The 17780-nt window shown below is 43.4% G+C and overlaps 2 protein-coding genes across 6 annotated transcripts in view; one reads left to right on the top strand and one right to left on the bottom strand.

Annotated features, from left to right (window-relative positions):
• ascc2 (activating signal cointegrator 1 complex subunit 2) overlaps positions 1-5880 on the top strand; it is a 35647-nt gene extending 29767 nt beyond the window's left edge. For both annotated transcript variants that reach the window (XM_061766937.1, XM_061766936.1), the window contains exons 17-19: positions 1001-1091; positions 4645-4736; positions 4809-5880. In XM_061766937.1, the coding sequence (XP_061622921.1) occupies positions 1001-1091; positions 4645-4736; positions 4809-4980 (355 nt within the window). In that variant the 3' untranslated portion in view covers positions 4981-5880. The remainder of the gene's footprint in view (positions 1-1000; positions 1092-4644; positions 4737-4808) is intronic.
• rnf215 (ring finger protein 215) lies at positions 5108-15694 on the bottom strand. 4 transcript variants are annotated; one of them, XR_009787643.1, is made up of 10 exons: positions 15345-15694; positions 15130-15270; positions 11353-11424; positions 11182-11267; positions 9898-9952; positions 9708-9828; positions 9482-9598; positions 9293-9406; positions 9130-9232; positions 5108-5569 (listed from the first exon to the last, which is right to left on the bottom strand). XR_009787643.1 is itself a non-coding variant. In XM_061766942.1 (10 exons), the coding sequence occupies exons 1-10, from the start codon at positions 15558-15560 to the stop codon at positions 5412-5414; spliced, it is 1101 nt and encodes a 366-aa protein (XP_061622926.1). In that variant the 5' UTR covers positions 15561-15694; the 3' UTR covers positions 5108-5411. The 4 variants fall into 4 exon arrangements, 2 of the variants coding, with proteins under 2 accessions (XP_061622926.1, XP_061622927.1); XM_061766942.1 differs by having other exon boundaries at positions 5108-5488; positions 9293-9421; positions 9724-9828; XM_061766943.1 differs by having other exon boundaries at positions 5108-5488; positions 9724-9828.
• Positions 15695-17780: the final 2086 nt, after the last annotated feature.

Genomic DNA, 17780 nt, shown 5'->3' with positions numbered 1-17780 from the left:
GTTTTTGAACTTTGTGTCCATAACAGTCCGGATAGTTCTTTTCGTCTTTGGCCCGGAGGACATGATTTCCAAAAACAATTTGAAATGTGGACTTGTCGGACCACAGAACACTTTTCCTCTTCGCATCAGTCCATCTTAGATGAGCTTGGGCCCAGAGAAGTCGGTGGCATTCCTGGGTATTGTTGATAAATGGCTTTTGCTTTGCATAGTAGAGTTTCAAGTTGCACTTACGGATGTAACTGTATTTACTGACATTGGTTTTCTGAAGTGTTCCTGAGCCCATGTGGTGATATCCTTTACACATTGATGTCGGTTTTTGATGCAGTGCCGCCTGAGGGATCAAAGGTCACGGGCATTCAATGTTGGTTTTCGGCCTTGCCGCTTATATGCAGTGATTTCTCCAGATTCTCTGAACCTTTTGATGATATTATGGACCGTAGATTATGAAATCCCTAAATTCCTTGCAATTGTACGTTGAGGAACATTGCCCTTAAACTGTTTGACTATTTTCTCACGCACTTGTTCACAAAGAGGTGAACCTCGCCCCATCATTGCTTGTGAATGACTGAGCAATTCAGGGAAGCTCCTTTTATACCCAATCATGGCACCCACCTGTTCCCATTTAGCCTGTTCACCTGTGGGATGTTCCAAACAGGAGTTTGATGAGCATTCCTCAACTTTCTCAGTCTTTTTTGCCACCTGTCCCAGCTTTTTTGGAACGTGTTGCAGCCATAAAATTCTAAGTTAATGATTTGCTAAAACAATCAAGTTTATCAGTTTGAACATTAAATATCTTGTATTTGTAGTGTATTCAATTAAAAATAGGTTGAACATGATTTGCAAATAATTGTATTCTATTTGTTTAACACAATGTCCCAACTTCATTGGAATTGGGGTTGTAGATTACAGATGCCAGAAGTACAGTAATGATGAATTTGTACGTCATTACTTCTCACCACTGATTTAGACTCAGATGCTTACTGATAAGTTTCCTCTTCAGACCCTTCACGCTGCCCAGAGTCCTGCAGAGAGCCAACAAAGCTGATGAAGCAGAGGATGAAGAATACCAGGAAGAAGACCAAGGACTGCAGGTATGCGTTCAACAGGACGTCTGGAGAGGAAGTCCTCGCATGTTTTGTGGGTTTTTAAGTCTTAATGTCAAAATTCACATAAGGTAGTTTGAGAGTCTCGAGCAGGTATGTCAAACCATTTGCTGCTACTTGAAACCCAAACCCTTGTTTGAAATCTTACTATTAAACCCAAACTTGAAAAACCAACTCTGAATTGGAAACTTAATTTGAAACCCTAACCCAGGCTTGAAACGCAAACTTGGAAGTCTAGCCCTTGTTAGAAACCCTAACCATGGTTTAAAAGCCCATAAAACCCTTATTTGACACTTTAATTAGAAACTCTAATCCTGGCTTGAGACCCTAGCCCTTGTTTGGAGCCCTTAAGAACTTTAGATTTGAAACCCTAATTTAAAACCCAGACCGTGGCTTGAAACCATCCATCCATCCATTTTCTTCCCCTTATCTGAGTTTGGGTCGCGGGGGCAGTAGCTTTAGCAGGGAAAACCAGACTTCCTTTTCCCCAGCCACTTTGTCCAGCTGGATCGTCCCTAGGGTCTCCTCCCGGTGGGACGTGACCGGAACACCTCACCATCCTAATCAGATGCCCGAGCCACCTCATCTGGTTCCTCTCAATGCAGAGGAGCAGCGGCTCGACTGAGCCCCTCCCGGATAACCAAGCTTCTCACCCCATCTCTAAGGGAGAGCCCGGACACACTGTGGAGGGCCGCTCGCATCCGGGATCTTGTTCTTTCAGTCACAACCCACACAGCTCGTGACCATAGGTGAGGGTAGGAATGTGGATAGACCGGTAAAGTGAAAGCTTCGCCTTTCGGCTTAGTTCCTTCTTCACCACAACGGACCGATACAAAGTCCGCATCACTGCAGACGCTGCACCGATCCATCTGTCGATCTCCTGTTCCATTCTTCCCTCACTCCTGAACAAGACCCCAAGATACTTGAACTCCTTCTCTTAAGGCACAATCTGACCTGGAGAGGGCACTCAACCCTTTTCTGACTGAGGACCATGGTCTCAGACTTGGAGGTGCTGATTTTCATCCCAACCGCTTCACACTCGGCTGCGAATCGCTCCATTGAGAGTTGGAGATCATGGCTTGATGAAGTCAACAGCACCACATCTGCAAAAAGCAGACCTGGAATACAAAAGCCACAAACCGAACCCCCTCTATGCCTTGGCTGCGCCTAGAAATTCTGCCCATCAACGTTATGTACAGAATCTGTGACAAAGTGCAGGCTTGGCGGAGTCCAACCCTCACCGGAAACGAATCAGACTTACTGCCGGGAATGCGGACCAAATTTTGACACCTGTCGTACAGGGCCCGAACAGCCCGTATCAGGGGGTTCGGTACCCCATACTCCTGAAGTGCCCCCCACAGGACTCCCCGAGGGACACGGTCGAACGCCTTCTCCAAGTCTACAAAACACATGTAGACTGCTTAGGTGAACTCCCATGTACCCTCAAGGACCCTGCCGAGGGTGTAGAGCTGGTCCACTGTTCCACGACCAGGACGAAAACCCCACTGCTCCTCCTGAATCTGACTTTCGACTTCCTGACGGACTATCCTCTCCAGCACCCCTGAATAGACCTTACCAGGGTGGCTGAGGAGTGTGATCCCCCTGTAGTTGGAACACACCCTCCGGTCCCCCTTCTAAAAAAGGGGATCCACCACCCCAGTCTGACAATCCAGAGGCACTGTCCTCGATGTCCACGTGATGTTGCAGAGGCGTGTCAACCAGGGCAGCGCCACAACATGTAGAACCTTTAGGAACTCCGGGCGAATCTCATCCGCCCCCAGGGCCTTGCCACCAACCAGCTTTTTTACCACCTCTGTGTCCTCAACCCTGGAGATAGGAGAGCCCGCCTCAGACATCCCAAACTCTGCCTCCTCATGGGAAGGCGTGTTGGTGGAATTGAGGAGGTCTTTGAAGTATTCTCCCCACAGACTCACAACGTCCCAATTCGAGGTCAGCAACGCCCCATCCCCACTATACACAGTGTTGATGGTGGACTGCTTCCTCCTCCAGAGACGCCGGCTGGTGGACCAGAATTTCCTCGAAGCCGTCCGGAAGTCTTTCTCCATGGCCTCACCAAACTCCTCCCACGCCTGGGTTTTTGCCTCAGTGACCACCAAAGCTGCGCTCCGCTTGGCCAGCCGTTACCCATCATCTGCCTCAGGAGTCCCACAGGCCAAAATTGCGCGATAGGACTCCTCCTTCTCCTTGACGGCATCACTCACCACTGGTGTCCACGAACAGGTTCGGGGGTTGCCGCCACGACAGGCACCGACCACCTTACAGCCACACCTCCGGTCGCCCACCTCGAAAATGAAGGTGCGGAATATGGTCAACTTGGACTCAATGTGCCCGCCTTCCCCGGGACGTGGGTGAAGTTCTGCCGGAGGTAGGAGTTAAAACTCCTTCTGACTGGATTCTGCCAGACGTTCCCAGCAGACTCTCACGATACGTTTGGGCCTGCCAGGTCTGACCGACATGTTCCCCCACCATCGGAGCCAACACACCACCAGGTGGGGATCGGTTGACAGCTCCGCCCCTCTCTTCACCCGAGTGTCCAAGACATGCGGCCACAAGTCCGATGACATGACCACAAAGTTGATCATCGAACTGCGGGCTTGGTATGTTGGTGCGAGGGTTTGGGCATCGTTTGAATTTGAGGGATTCTGGTCCCTTATTTCGATTCCGGTTCCAAACGATTCTCTATTCCGATTCTTTTCGTGGTTGGGTCAAAAATGTTTGCATGGTTTAAATAAAGTGTGTCCAAATTATGAACATCCATTTTCTTAGCAGCCCGCAGCATAGACTAAAATTAACATTTGACTCGGGGTTCTTTATAACTAGTATCAATATCAAACCTATGAACTAAATGGAAATGTGTGTGGAACTAACCCAATTGACTTAATATTAATTGTTTCAGGTAAAAGTTAAATATACCATTATTAAAATCGTTATTTTTGTTTGTTTCATCACGTCAAATGATTTATTTGTGCATGTTTTAACTTGACTTTCTGTTTTAAGCTTGTAGCCTTTTATTTTGAAGGGTATACACCGAAACTCAGCATTTTGGCAAGCAAAGTAACTTCACAAGTCCCTCCACCACGATAAGGTGACGGCTCAGGGAGTGGCTTGAAACACGGGCTTAAAATCCTAACCCTGGTTTGGAAAAAGTAACCCAGGTTTGACACCCCAATTTGAAAACCTAACCCAGGCTTAAAACTCTGACTTGAAACACAAACCCTTGTTTGAAATGCTAACTTGAAACCCCAAATCCTTTTTTTAAAAATCCTAACCCAGGCTTAAAACCAAAACTTGAAACGCTAACCCTGCTTTGAACCTTAATTTGAAACTCTATCCCTTGTTTGAAGTCCTAACCCAGACTTGAAACCCCAATTTGAGACCGTAACAAATACTTTAAACCTTGATTTGAAACCCTGACTATTGTATGAAACCCTAACCCTGGCTTTGAACCCAGGCTTGAAACCTTAACTGTTGTTTAAAATTGTAATCCAGGCTTCAAACCCTAATTAGTTTTGTTCCGCAGCGCAACATGAACAGAGACCAGTTTATTCAGGACCCCGCACTGCTGAGGGAGCGAGTCGAAGCCAAACGAGCCGCCATGCAGCAAAGGAAAGGGTAAGGCCCTCGCAGAGGAACTCTCGCCAACAGAGACATTTATTTTATTAAGCGCCGACCGATCCGCCTCAGCATCCGGCCGGAGCGTCCCAGCCACGTGGTGGGCTGTCCCAAAGGCCAGGGGCAGACATTGGACACATTCCTTGACAGACGCAAGAAGGAGGCCAACAAGGGCCGCGGGGCCAACCACAACCGCCGCAACATGGCTGACCGCAAGAGGAACAAAGGTATGATCCCCTCGTGATGGGAAAAGAAGAAAAAGAGGACTGCTGTTTTTTAATGACTGACGCTTTCTCCTTTGGACAAATAATTTATTTGATTGGAAACCAAAGTCAAAAGATGTTTAACGAAAAAAAAGACAAAGCAAAAACTAACACTTGGAAGTAGACGTTTATTGCATTGACCTTGTCGTCCAGTTTGCGCCTTCAAGTCACAAACCACAACTCACCAGTTTTTGTACATGGACCTGATCTGTTAGCACTTTGTAACCACAGCACATGAAAATGCTTAGAATAAATACTTGAATAAGGTCTCAAACCTGATTCACACTTTTAAAATCTACAGTTTTAAAACACAGTTGATGTTTTTAATTTGACAGTGTGTTGACATAATTTGGGACCGGCCAGTGCCAATTTACCTGCTGAGATTTCCGTGGTGGCAGATGAAAAAGCAGTGTCAAAACCACTGTCCTGGTTGTGGGAAAAATTCCCAGAAGAATCCCTGTGGACACGCAACAGTTTCTGATCCAGGTCCTTATAACAAAAGGGTAAAAAAAAATAATAATAATTTGGAGTGTTCCCACGATGACCACTAATTTTCACTGCGGATGGTGCCTAAGGAGGAAACAAGTTAGTAAATCGGACGAACTTCAAACAGAAATGGCCGAATACCTGTGCCTTTCACAGCATAAGTTCTACATTGATTTTCATGCGTCCTGTCGTGATCAACACAAGTGCCGAATTTGGTGTAAATCTGACACACTGGTGCCGGATGCAAATATTTTCTAAATTGCTCCGGGGATGTTTTGTTTTTCATGGCGAATCATCAAACGCTCACATTTTAGTATGAAGAGTCACAACTTCTGCAATAAAAGTGTCACCCATTTGTCTAGTATACAGTGGAAATAAAATGTTTACACATCCTTGTTCAAATGCCAGGCTTTTGTGATATTAAAAAAATGAAACCAAGACAAATCATTTCAAAACTTCAACCACTGTGACGCCATAACCTGTACAGCTCTGTATATGCGCAACCTACTTGCGCAGTCGGCAAAATGGGTCCAAGCATGTCCTCCAGTTCAGGTGAATGGCGAAGTGGGGCATGACAATGCAACTGTAGGAACTTTAAACTACAGTGGTTTTTTTTAAAGACAAGATGTCACCAAAGAGGACAATATTCGATGTTTAGGCTTCATTCCTGTTTTCATACACTACATTGCCGAAGGTATTCACTCACCTGCCTTGACTCACATATGAAAGTGACATCCCATTTCTAATGCATAGGGTTCAGTATGACGTCGGTCCACCTTTTGCAGTTTCATTCGTGTGAAAGTGTTTGCCCCCTTCCTGATTTATTTTTTTGCTTGTTTTTCACATTTAAATGTTTCCCATCGTCAAAGAAAACACAAACACAAAATGCAGTTTTTGGATAAAACTTGCATCCATATTCCGTACCACTTGTTCTCACTTGGGTCATGGGCACGGTGGAGCCAATCCCAGCCAACTCTGGACAAGAGACTGGGTACACCCGGAACTGGTCGCCAGTCAATCCTGTTAAAACAGAACTGGTTTATCATACCAGTTAAATTTCTCTAGCCACATCCAGGCCTGATATTGCTACACTGGTTCACAATCAAGAAACAATTTAAATAGGACCTGCTTGACAAAGTAGACCAAAAGATCCTCAAAAGCCCGACATCATACTGAGATCTAAAGAAATTTAGGAACAAATGAGAAAGAAAGTAATCAGAATCATCTTTATTTGCCAAGTATGTCAAAAACACACAAGGAATTTGTCTCTGGTAGCCGCTCTAGTACGACAACAGTCAATTGACAGAGAATACTTTTGAGAAATAAAGACATAAAAAACACAGTCACTGAGCAATAAAAGGTTACCAGTAATGTAATGTCGGTACAATTTTTATTTTTTAAATTTTTATTTATTTTATTTTATTTTTTTTATAATGTGCAAAAAGATGCAGAGTCCACTAGCAAGTAGAGCAGTTTGAAATTAATAATAGAACAATAGTCCGGTGTAATGACCGTTGTCCAATGAGCGCAGAAATGTCAGGAAATGTGTGCAGTTTAAAGTGACTGGTAGTGCGATAATCTGGGACAATGTTGATTGTGCAAATGTTGCAGATGCTACTCAGGCACATGAGTGGGCCAGTATTGGTCAACAACAGATATTCTAAGAGTGCAGCGTGTCGAGACTATTACAGTGAGTGCACGAGTAATTGGCCCGACAGATATGTGACAACGAACAAAATCGGCAGCATGCTGCATTGGGATTGTAAATTAACTGTTTAAGATGTCAATGGCAAGGGGGAAGAAGCTGTTGGAATGTCTGATTGTTTTAGTTGGCATTGATCGGTAGTGCCTACTTGTGGGAACGAGCTGGAAGAGGTGGTGACCAGGATGTGGAGGGTCCAGGAGGATTTTGCATGCTCTTGTCTTAGTTCTGGCAGTGTAAAAGTCCTCAAGGGTGGGTAGGGGGGTACAGACAATCTTTTCAGCAGTTTTGATTGTCTGTTGCAGTCGGAGTTTGTCCTTTTTTGTAGCAGCTCCAAACCAGACTGTGATGGAAGAACATGGGACTGATTCGATGACTGCTGTGTATAACTGCCTCAACAGCTCCTGTGGCAGGCCGTTCTTCCTCAGAAGCAGAAAATTACTCCAAGAGCGCAGCGACGCCTCATCCAAGCGGTTACAAAAGACCCCACAACAACATCCAAAGAACTGCAGCCCTTACTTGCCTCAGTTAAGATCAGTGTTCATTGACTCCACCATAAGAAAGAGAGTGGGCAAAAATGGCCTGCATGGCAGAGTTCCAAGATGAAAACCACTGCTGAGCAAAAACAACATGAAGGCTCATCTCAAATTTTCCAGAAGATATCTAGATGATCCTCAAGACTTTTGGGAAAATACTTTGTGGTCTGATGTGACAAAGGTTTTTGGAAGGTGTGTGTCCCATTACATCTGGCGTAAAAGTAACACCGCATTTCAGAAAAACATCATCATCCCTAGAGTAAAATATGGTGGTGATTGTGTGATGCTATGGGGCTATTTTGCTGCTTCAGGACCTGGAAGACTTGCTGTGGTAAATGGAACCATTAATTCAGCTGTCTACCAAATCATGAAGGCGAAAGTCTGGCCGTCTGTTCGTGACCTCAAGCTAAAATGGACTTTGGTTCTGCAGCAGGACAGTGATCCAAAACACACCTGCAAGTCCACCTTTGAATGGCTGAAGAAAAACCAAATGAAGACTTTGGAGTGGCCTAGTCAAAGTCCTAACCTGACCTTAAAAAGGCAGTTCATGCTCAAAAACCCTCCAATGTGGCTTAATTACAACAATTGCAAACTGCAAACATTTCTTGTATCCATCTATAAGCTTTCTACACTTCCCACTCTTCCTTTGCAATTTGTTCAATCTCTTGGAACATTTGCAGCGTTCTTTTCCATGTGGTAGAGTTCAGCTCAGCCCAAAGATGTTCAATTGGATTGAGATCAGGACGCATTGCTGGCCATTTGAAAAGTCTTTTTTTTTTTTTTTTCTCTTTTAAACCATTCCTGTGTGATTTTGGATGTGTGCTTTGGGTCTTTGTCTTGCTGGAGGACCCAGTAGCTTCACCTCAAACAAAGTTTTATTACACTGGGTAAGACATCTCTTTCTAAAATCTCTTGATAAGTTTCTTTTTTTTTCCAGTACCAGATGAAACAAAGCAGGGTCACAGCATTATGGATCCTCCACCAGACTATTGCAGTTTATTTAGCTTGCCCGCTCAAAGATCTGTTCTTTTTTCAGTTGAGTTGGAAAGGTTATAGGCCACGATGGTGGAAAAAGTTTTGAAATTATCTTGGTCTCATTTCTTTGTATCACAGAAAGCTGACATTTGAACAGATGTTGACTTTTTATATCCACCGTATCTGGCAAACATTTGGTGTAAAATTGTCGTGAAGAACTGATTTCGTGTGATTGGACACACTGGTGCTGGATGCTAATATTAATTTAAAAAAAACAACCCCTTCAAACCAAAGTTGCAGATTACCTGTGCATTTCACAGCATAGGTTCTTATTTGATTTACGTGTGTCCTATCATGAGAAACACAAGTGCCGACCGAATGTGGCGTCAATCGGACACTGGTGCCGGATGCAAATATTTTGTAGCACTCACCGAGGATGCTGCGCTTGCACAGTGGGCAGGTGTGATGCAGCAACAGCCAGGGGTCCACACAGTCCCGGTGGTACTCGTGTCGGCACGGCAACACACGAAGACACTGTGGACGTTGGCGTGTCACCAGTCTCATTTGCATATTCAAGTAGGTTGTCTTTCTTACCTGGTTGTGGTTAAAGGCCTCCAGACAGACTGCACAGTTGTCTGTCTCGTCGCGCCTCACTTTGGGCCTTCGATAGGTTTTGGTCCGGAGGGACGAGATGGTCTTCTGAACGTCCTGTTTAGGGAGAGACTGATGAAGACGTTGGTCATTAGTGATCAACTGACAGCTGTCAAATCCACATGGATTTACCTCCATGTTGCCGTGGATCTGGCGGTCGTGGTTCTGCCAGCGGGCCTGCAGGATGACACCGGTGCTGAGGAAAAGCGCCACCCATAGGACAGTGTCCCACAACCGCTGCAGGTACTTCTGTTGCGCGCACGCACGCACGCACACACACACACAGGACGGACCTTTTTTTCCCCCCTCGTAGGATATAGTACGAATTGAATTCATGTGTTTCACTGTTAATACGTACTACGTGCTATATGTACCTGCACCTGCGAGTTGGTCTCCCCCGTGCAGATGACGCCCTGCCACTCACCATAGCGCCCCCCTCTGGAGCGCCCGCAGCTCGACCACAGTGTCAGTGTGGCGCCCTGTCCCACAACACACACACACGGTCAGCTACTGACTGTCCTCCAGGGGGTGCTATATCCAACACTCACCAGGTTGTCAGGTAGGATGTTGCCGAAGGTAATCTTAGCAGTCGCATGGAGGCCCCTGAGGAACACACCACACAATACGTAAACATTTTAGCATCAAGCATATGGGGCCATTATTTTAGCGAAACCATTGGCAAATGCATATTTCAATCCACAGTCTATCCATAGTCAGTCACAAATTTTGCATAAATGCAAACGCATAAAGAGAGTCATATATATGCAACAAGAGCCACAAATGTGTAACTTCTCACAAATGTGTAACTAGAGTCACAAGTGTGTACAATTTGTGATCTGTGAATATTGGGCTTCTGGATTGGATATATTCTTACACGTGACTTGTGTACAATTGTGTAGATTCCTGCCGCCGATTACTCACAAATTCATGAGGCGATTTGCAAATGTGTGCGCCTCTGAAATTACACACAACACATCAACAGGGGGTACAAGAACCAATAATATTGTTACGCTCACCAGGCCCTTGACATCTTTCTGTATTTCGGAGACCAGGAAGAACATGGATGGATCTTCTATTGACCCATGGGCAAGTACCATTTAATTAACATTTAAACTGGAATAGTTGCTAGAAAAAAGATGGTAATAATTAGAAAATGTTCACACAAATAGTATCATCACTGAAGCTTTTGAAAAATTTATGATGCTAGCGTCTCTACATCCAGTTAATTGTGTTGTGCTCAAGTTGCTGTCTCCAACTCTTTCAAAGCACAACATGCACAAATCTCAAACGTAACCATTTCCCCCCCCCCCCCCCCCCCCCCCCCAACTAAATCCTTGCAAAAGATAAATATTTAAGAACGAAGATTTAAAGAAGAGCCTGGTTGCATTTAAGAACCATTTACCTTTTACCAAGTGTGTGTCCTTATTATGAAATTAATAAAGTTGAGGAATTGCAGATCAGTGCTGGTCTTGACGGAAAATCCACAGTCCGGCCAGTCGAATACTGAGACAAGACCAAGACTTTTGGGAGTAGAGTCCCAGACAAGACCAAGCCCTTCAAAATGTGGTCCCCAGACCAAAACCGGTCTCAAGTGTTACAACACTACTAATTACGCAGATTCATTTGACACATTTGTGACTCTGGTTAAAGATGCGGATTTTGTTTACAGATTTGTGGATTGAAATAAGCATTTGCAAATAGTTTTGCTACAATAATGGCCTGTCCCAGACAAGCATGTTACCACGAAGCATTTTACTAAATTAGCATGTTTTTATGTGACCATGAAGCATCTCAGCATATTATCATGCTACTATTTTAGCACATTAGCCTACCTGAGCAACGCTCCCAGGAGCCTGGTGACGTTCTCCGACGTCTGGATCACGATGACAGGTTTGGAAAGAACCGGCGACAGATCCATCTAAACCACAACATAAACAAACCTTCATCATCATTTTTATTTCAAGTTATTCTCTTCTTATGGACACACACACTTTTTTTCATACTTCTCTGACTGTGTTTTGGTTGAGAGCCAGGATGATGAGCGCGGATGCTCCGAGCACCAATGCCCGCTTCATCTACGTGACAAAAAATGGACAATACATAGTTTTTGTTAATGAACACACAAAATGGTATTCTGCACCCCAAAAAATTTAAATCTTATTATTCTACCAACTTTTCCCACACGACTCCTGCACGTTTCTCCAACTGATAAAGGACAATTTAGGAATTGTATCACACCCCCCCAATTCACATTTTTTCTCCATTAATCCACATTTTCCAAGACAAGGTACAGCATTGATAAATTAATAGACATTTTCCAGATTTAGAGTCCCCTCCAAAAGTATTGGAACGGCAAGGTCAATTCCTTTGTTTTTGTTGTATACTGAAGACATTTGGGGTTCAAATCAAAAGATGACTGAGACAAAAGTTCAGAATTCCAGCTTTTATTTCATGGTATTTACATCTACAGACCCTTTCCAAAAAAATCGATGATATGGAAAAGTTTTTTTTATTTTCATAAGTCCATTCAAAAAGTTACTCTTTAATGGATTCAGGGCCCGCAATTTCAACAGTTTCAAGTATTTGTTTATTTTTGACATAATTTGGGTTTCCAGCTCCTAAAACCCACGAAATTAGGGATTAAAAAATTAGATCACTAGATGTTAAACACCACAGGACAGAGCACCTTTTGTTTGAAGCCACCCACTTTTCAAGTGAGCAAAAGTATTAGAACATGTGACTGATGGGTGTTTTGTAGTTGCTCAGGTGTTGCCTTTTAGATTGATTGCTTAAACATAGTGCTTGTTTTTGGCTTTGGGTTTCACCTGTGAAAACTAGGCTTTACACCATCAGGATTTTTGGAGCCGATCACAAGATGGAGCAATGTGTCTATTTAAATGGCTTGTTCATTTACTGTATATACTTGTGTACTTAATTGCTCAAAAAAAATATTTACAATAAATGTATCTTTTTCCATCTATTTATGCCAGTGAGGCATAGTGACAGACAGAACAAATGAATGGTCTTCTATTACAGGGCAGGAAGTACATACAGTAATTGTGACATTTTTGTTTGTTGGTGTGCTGTAAGATTTTTCAATTGTAAAATATGTGCCTTGGCTCCATAAAGGTTGGAAATCACTGCTCTGAATAATGCCGTTTGACCAATCCACACTCCAGTCCGGTAGGTGGCGGTAATGCACCTAACTAGTTTGCCAACCGCCAATCAAACTCAAGGAGGAGAATTCAAATCAATTTCCGGTGGAAAGCTGCCAGTTGCATGCCCCTCTTCCTGACTCTTTTGTGACGAATGCGATTGTTACTCCGGACCAGTTTATAATCCGGAAAATACAGTACTATACTAGATAAACTGTATTTTCCAGACTATAAATCACACTTTTTCACTGATCCTGAAACTTATAGTCAGTCAGGTCAAACCAACAATTACAACATGACAGAAATAATTGTAATTATTGTAATTAAATTACTTCACACACATCAAAACTTTAGAGCATGATTCGACAGAACGCCTGCATGTTGCTTACAACCGTTAGTACTAGCAGTAGCTTGCTAGGCTACATAACGTTTTGTTGCTTGCTTGCGAGCAGTATCGTATTAAAAGTACGTGAACATACCTCAAGCAAGCCTTAAACGAACGTCCTCTCCCGAGCACTGGTGACCACCAACACGTTTTCCCCCATGTTGTTCTTCTCTGGCGCAACCCATTATTGTCATTGTCGCCATAGTAACGAGCGTATCCGGTCACGTTTGAGTTGACAAGATAAAGCCCAGTGATCGTAAAAAACGGGATGCGTCTGTATCAGAATACAAGATTTTATTGCAGTAGTCAGACATGGTACAATTGTGAAAGACCAAATGTATCTTGTAGTCTGATCCACGCATTACATGTCTGTCTCAGACAGTTGTTTTTTTTAAACATAACTTTATTGGTGTTCAGATATTTACAGTACTACGTCAGAAGACACGCGACAAGGCTAAAAATAAACTAGCTTTGGATTCGAATGTACTGTACATGACTAAGACGTGGAGTAAATGTCTTTTGCAGAGTCTATCAATGACATTGATCGGATCGGCGAATTATGACATTTAAAACGATCAGCCGATCAGCATAAAATGCTAATTATCGGGCGATACCGATCAGATCGGTGTAAAGTCTAGTGAAAACTGCATTTGCTGTTAAGCAAACATGAAGACCAGAGAGCTATCTGGGGGAGAAAAGCAAGCCATTTTGAAGCTGAGAGAAGAGGGAAAATCGATCAGAGCTATTGCACATACATTGGGCATAGCCAATGCAACAATTTGGAATGTCCCTGAAAAGAAAGACACTACTGGTGTACTGAGCAACAGACATCGAACAGGTTGGCCAAGGGTGTCAACAGCAGTTGATGACAGAAACATTGTGAGAGCTGTGAAGAAACAGACAAAGACAACAGACTGTGACATCTTTGCCAACCTCCACAGGGCAGGGATGAAGGTATCAGAATCCACAGTTCGAAGAAGACTTCGAGAGAAGAAATATACAGGGCATACCACAAGATGCAAACCACTCATCAGCAAAAACAATCGGAAGGCCAGATTGGATTTTGTAAAGAAGTACAGAGATGAGCCACAAAGGTTTTGGAACAAGGTTTTATGGACTGATGAGACCAAGATTAACCTCTACCAAAGTGATAGAAAGGCCAAAGTATAAAGAAAGAGAGGATCTGCTTATGATTCAAAACAAACAAGCTCCTCTGTGAAGGATGGTGGAGGTAATGTCATGGCTTGAGCTTCCATGCCTGCTTCTGGAACGGGCTCACTAGTCTTTATTCATGGTGTAACTCATGATGGTAGCAGCAGAATGAATTCTGAAGTCTACAAAACCATTTTTTCTGGCAATTTACAGAAAAAAGTATCCAAACTAATTGGGAGAAGCTTCATCGTGCAACAAGACAATGACCCAAAACACTGAAAACACAACAAAGGACTTCATCAGGGAGAAAAAGTGGAAGTCTTAGACTGGCCAAGTCAATCACCGGACCTTAACCCAATAGCGCATGCAATTTACCTCCTGAAGAGGAGACTGAAGGGAGAAACCACCAGAACTGAAAGAGGCTGTAGTAGAGGCCTGGAAAACCATTTCAAATGAAGAATGCAACAATTTGGTGAAGTCAATGGGTCGCAGGCTTGATTCAGTTATTGCAAGTAAGGGTTTTGCTACCAAATAATAAGTTATTCCCTTTAATTTTTATTAATGTGTTAATTTAATAATGTTGTTGTGTAAACTGTTTCAATACTTTTGCTCACTTGAAAAGTGGGTGGCTTCAAACAAAAGGTGCTCTGTCCTCAGTTGTTTAACACATCTCGAGGTAAATACCATGAAATAAAAGCAGCTGGAATTCTGAACTTTGGTCACATATCTTGATCTGAAACCCAAATGTCTTCAGAAAACAACAAAACAAAAACAAGGGAACTGACCTTGCCATTCCAATACTTTAGCAAGGAACTGTACATCCTCCTCCCAAATTTCTTGACCATATTTGACAACAGGCACAGCTCCAGGATTTTTTTCTCTTCTGGAGTGAAGCGTGTGCTGAGAAAATAATAAATTTTCATAACTTCACTTACTTTCTTCAAACCATTCCAACTTAAAAGTGCCGCATTGTACATTTCAACCTTTGCATTAATTCCACAGCATTTTATTTCCTCTTCAGCACTCACAAGGAAATTCTGAAGAAATTGCACTCTCTTGTATGACTATAATGTGACAAAAGGCCTTACCCTGCTGACCACAGCCTCGGTGAAGGACTCCTGCTGCCGGCTCCCGGCGGACACTTGGTGGTCCTCCACGGGCATCACGCCGATCCAAAGCTCCCCCTCCTCCTTGTCATCTCCGCTCACCTGCGGCTCCGAGTCCTTAATCTAACAAAAAATGGTCTTAAATCCATGCACATTAGGTAATAATCCCCATACAACCGTAAATGTGTTCCACGGACCAGAACTAGTTCTCCCTCCAGGCTCTCCGGTTCCTCGTCGGGACCCTCGTTACTCTTTCCTCGGCTAGCGGTCACCACCTCCCCGCGGAGAAGAGTGCCGCTAAACCGCTGCTCCGCGTACACCTCCACCACGGCGACCCACGGACGAGTCGGAGCCGCCGCCGCGAAAGGCAGCACCAGCCCCGGCCACAGAAGCACGAGCAGCGGGGACGCCATGGTGGTCCAGCCCGACAGCGGAGAGGTAAAAGCGGTTTCAAGAGGTTTTTATACGGAGCCGGTTAACTGTCAGCCATTGTTTTGCTTGAGCCGTTACCTAATGCGAAAGAATGTAAACAAGCGAACAGCACTTCCGGACCACACCGGAAACTGCGGGAGTAGAACCGTGACCTCACCTAGCGCAAATATATATATATAGATATATATATATTAAAAAATAATTACGGGAGTTCACTTTAATAAGCATCACATTCATTTAATATACATGTCCGGTGTTTTCACTTTCAACCACGGCGGCAAACTCATTTTCACAGAGGGCCACATCAGCCAAATGGTTGCCTGTTTGAGGGTGGACGACTGGCTAGCACATCTGCCTCACAGTTCTGAGGACCCGGGTTCAAATCCGGCCTCTCCTCTGTGGAGTTTGCATGTTCTCCCCTTTTGTCCGGGTGCTCCAGTGCCGCCATAAATGTACTCCTTAATGTTAAATAAGGCTATTACTTATTCAAGTTACAAATATTACATATGCATTTACTTAGATGTAAAAGAAAAAACAAGTTTGCTTGTTGATCTGTTATAACATAAATATTTTTAAATTTGTCAAGTTAAGAAACACGCATTACACCAGCAATCAATGATCCAACTATCCAAGTGAATGAAAACATTAAACACTAGTTAGAGTAAGACATTAACGGTACAATCAACAGTTGTGCGCCGCTAAGAACATTTGTGACAGATATAGCATTATACACAAACAACCTGCTGACAGACCTTTAGCATACACCATCTTAACACAATCAGTATTGCTGGGCAATGCCAGTATATTACCAATAGGACTGTTCCTTAACCCATCAGATTACAAATTCATCCTCACAGAAGCGCTCAATGACCTCACCATTTTTCCATTCTGATTGCATGCACAAATTAGCAATACAGCGGTGCTTTGAGATATGAGTGACCTGACATGAGTTTTTCGAGACACGAGCTTTCGTTTGGCAGACTTTTTTTTTGTTTTGACTTGCAAGCGAAAATTTGAGATATGACAGTTGCGTGGTGGCAGTGAACTTAACTTGGCTCACTGCACAGCGAGCACCTGTATGGCAGATTGAAAAATTAAATTGAAAAAAATTTGTAATAATAAAAAAAAAAGAGGATTTGAGCTGTTTATTGCTACTCCCAGTTAAAGTGAAAGTTTACTGTCAAACTCAACATAAAACAGAAAATGACGTGTATTTAAAAAAAAACAAAAAAAACATAACTTTGTCTTTACAGTCCGTTAGCTTAATGGTAACACAATGGGGAAACCATAGATGGGCTAACGAATGCAATCGGTGTCGCGGTGCTATAACCATACATGCAAATCCTTTAGGCGAAATTCAATGATCTAAATGTCGGTCGCTGCTTTTATCAATTATTGCTTATTTAGCAACTATTTCGTGAGCGAGACTACGATTTAAACTTTGGCACTGTTTGCCCCAATCCAATTTAAGTGCTAGTGACGTTGAGGTCTAGTTCACCAATCAAACGACACAAGAAAGTCACATGACCTCACACAACGTCTTCTATTGGGCTTCTTGAGTATAGGTTTTACAACTCGATAAACCAGCTCTTCGTCATGCCTACGTGGCGGCCATGTTGGGAAGGTCGTCCTTACCATGAAGGCAACGGCGCGCTGCGCTTGTTTACATTAAACGAACAATAGTATTTGTCTGGCACTGTCTGCCTAAACGTGGATATTTCAGCTCACTTATAATTTGAGAAAACACCGGGCAGTAAATTGCAAGTTTTGTTGTAGTTTTGACTGTGCGTACACACATGCCCACACATAGAAACGTCAGAATTTGCATTTTAGTTAATTTATTTTTAATGTTCATGCTGTGGTTAAAAAATCAGAAGTTACTCACTATTTACTCAGTACTTGAGTAATTATTTCACTGTGTACGTTTTACTCAAGTAATTTTTTTTAGGACTACTTTTTACTTGAGTCACATTGTCAAGTAACAGTACTTTTACTTGAGTACAACATTTGGCTACTGTACCCACCTCTGGAGCGGACATCCTCTCTTGCTACTCTTATGTTTAAGCAACATTTTTGCTCATCAGATCAGCCAGTGTCGTATTTGTTGGGCTGGTCTTTTTGTATTTTCGCGTTGGTGCTGCGGGTCGTGGTCCTGGTTGTGGTCTCATCGGAACCGCGAACCACACGTAACATCGGCGACA

This window comes from Phyllopteryx taeniolatus, chromosome 3 (assembly GCF_024500385.1).
Source record: "Phyllopteryx taeniolatus isolate TA_2022b chromosome 3, UOR_Ptae_1.2, whole genome shotgun sequence".
Lineage (NCBI taxonomy): Eukaryota > Metazoa > Chordata > Actinopteri > Syngnathiformes > Syngnathidae > Phyllopteryx > Phyllopteryx taeniolatus.
Note: the sequence above shows the minus strand (reverse complement) of the source record. Positions and strands in the feature narration are given on the sequence as shown.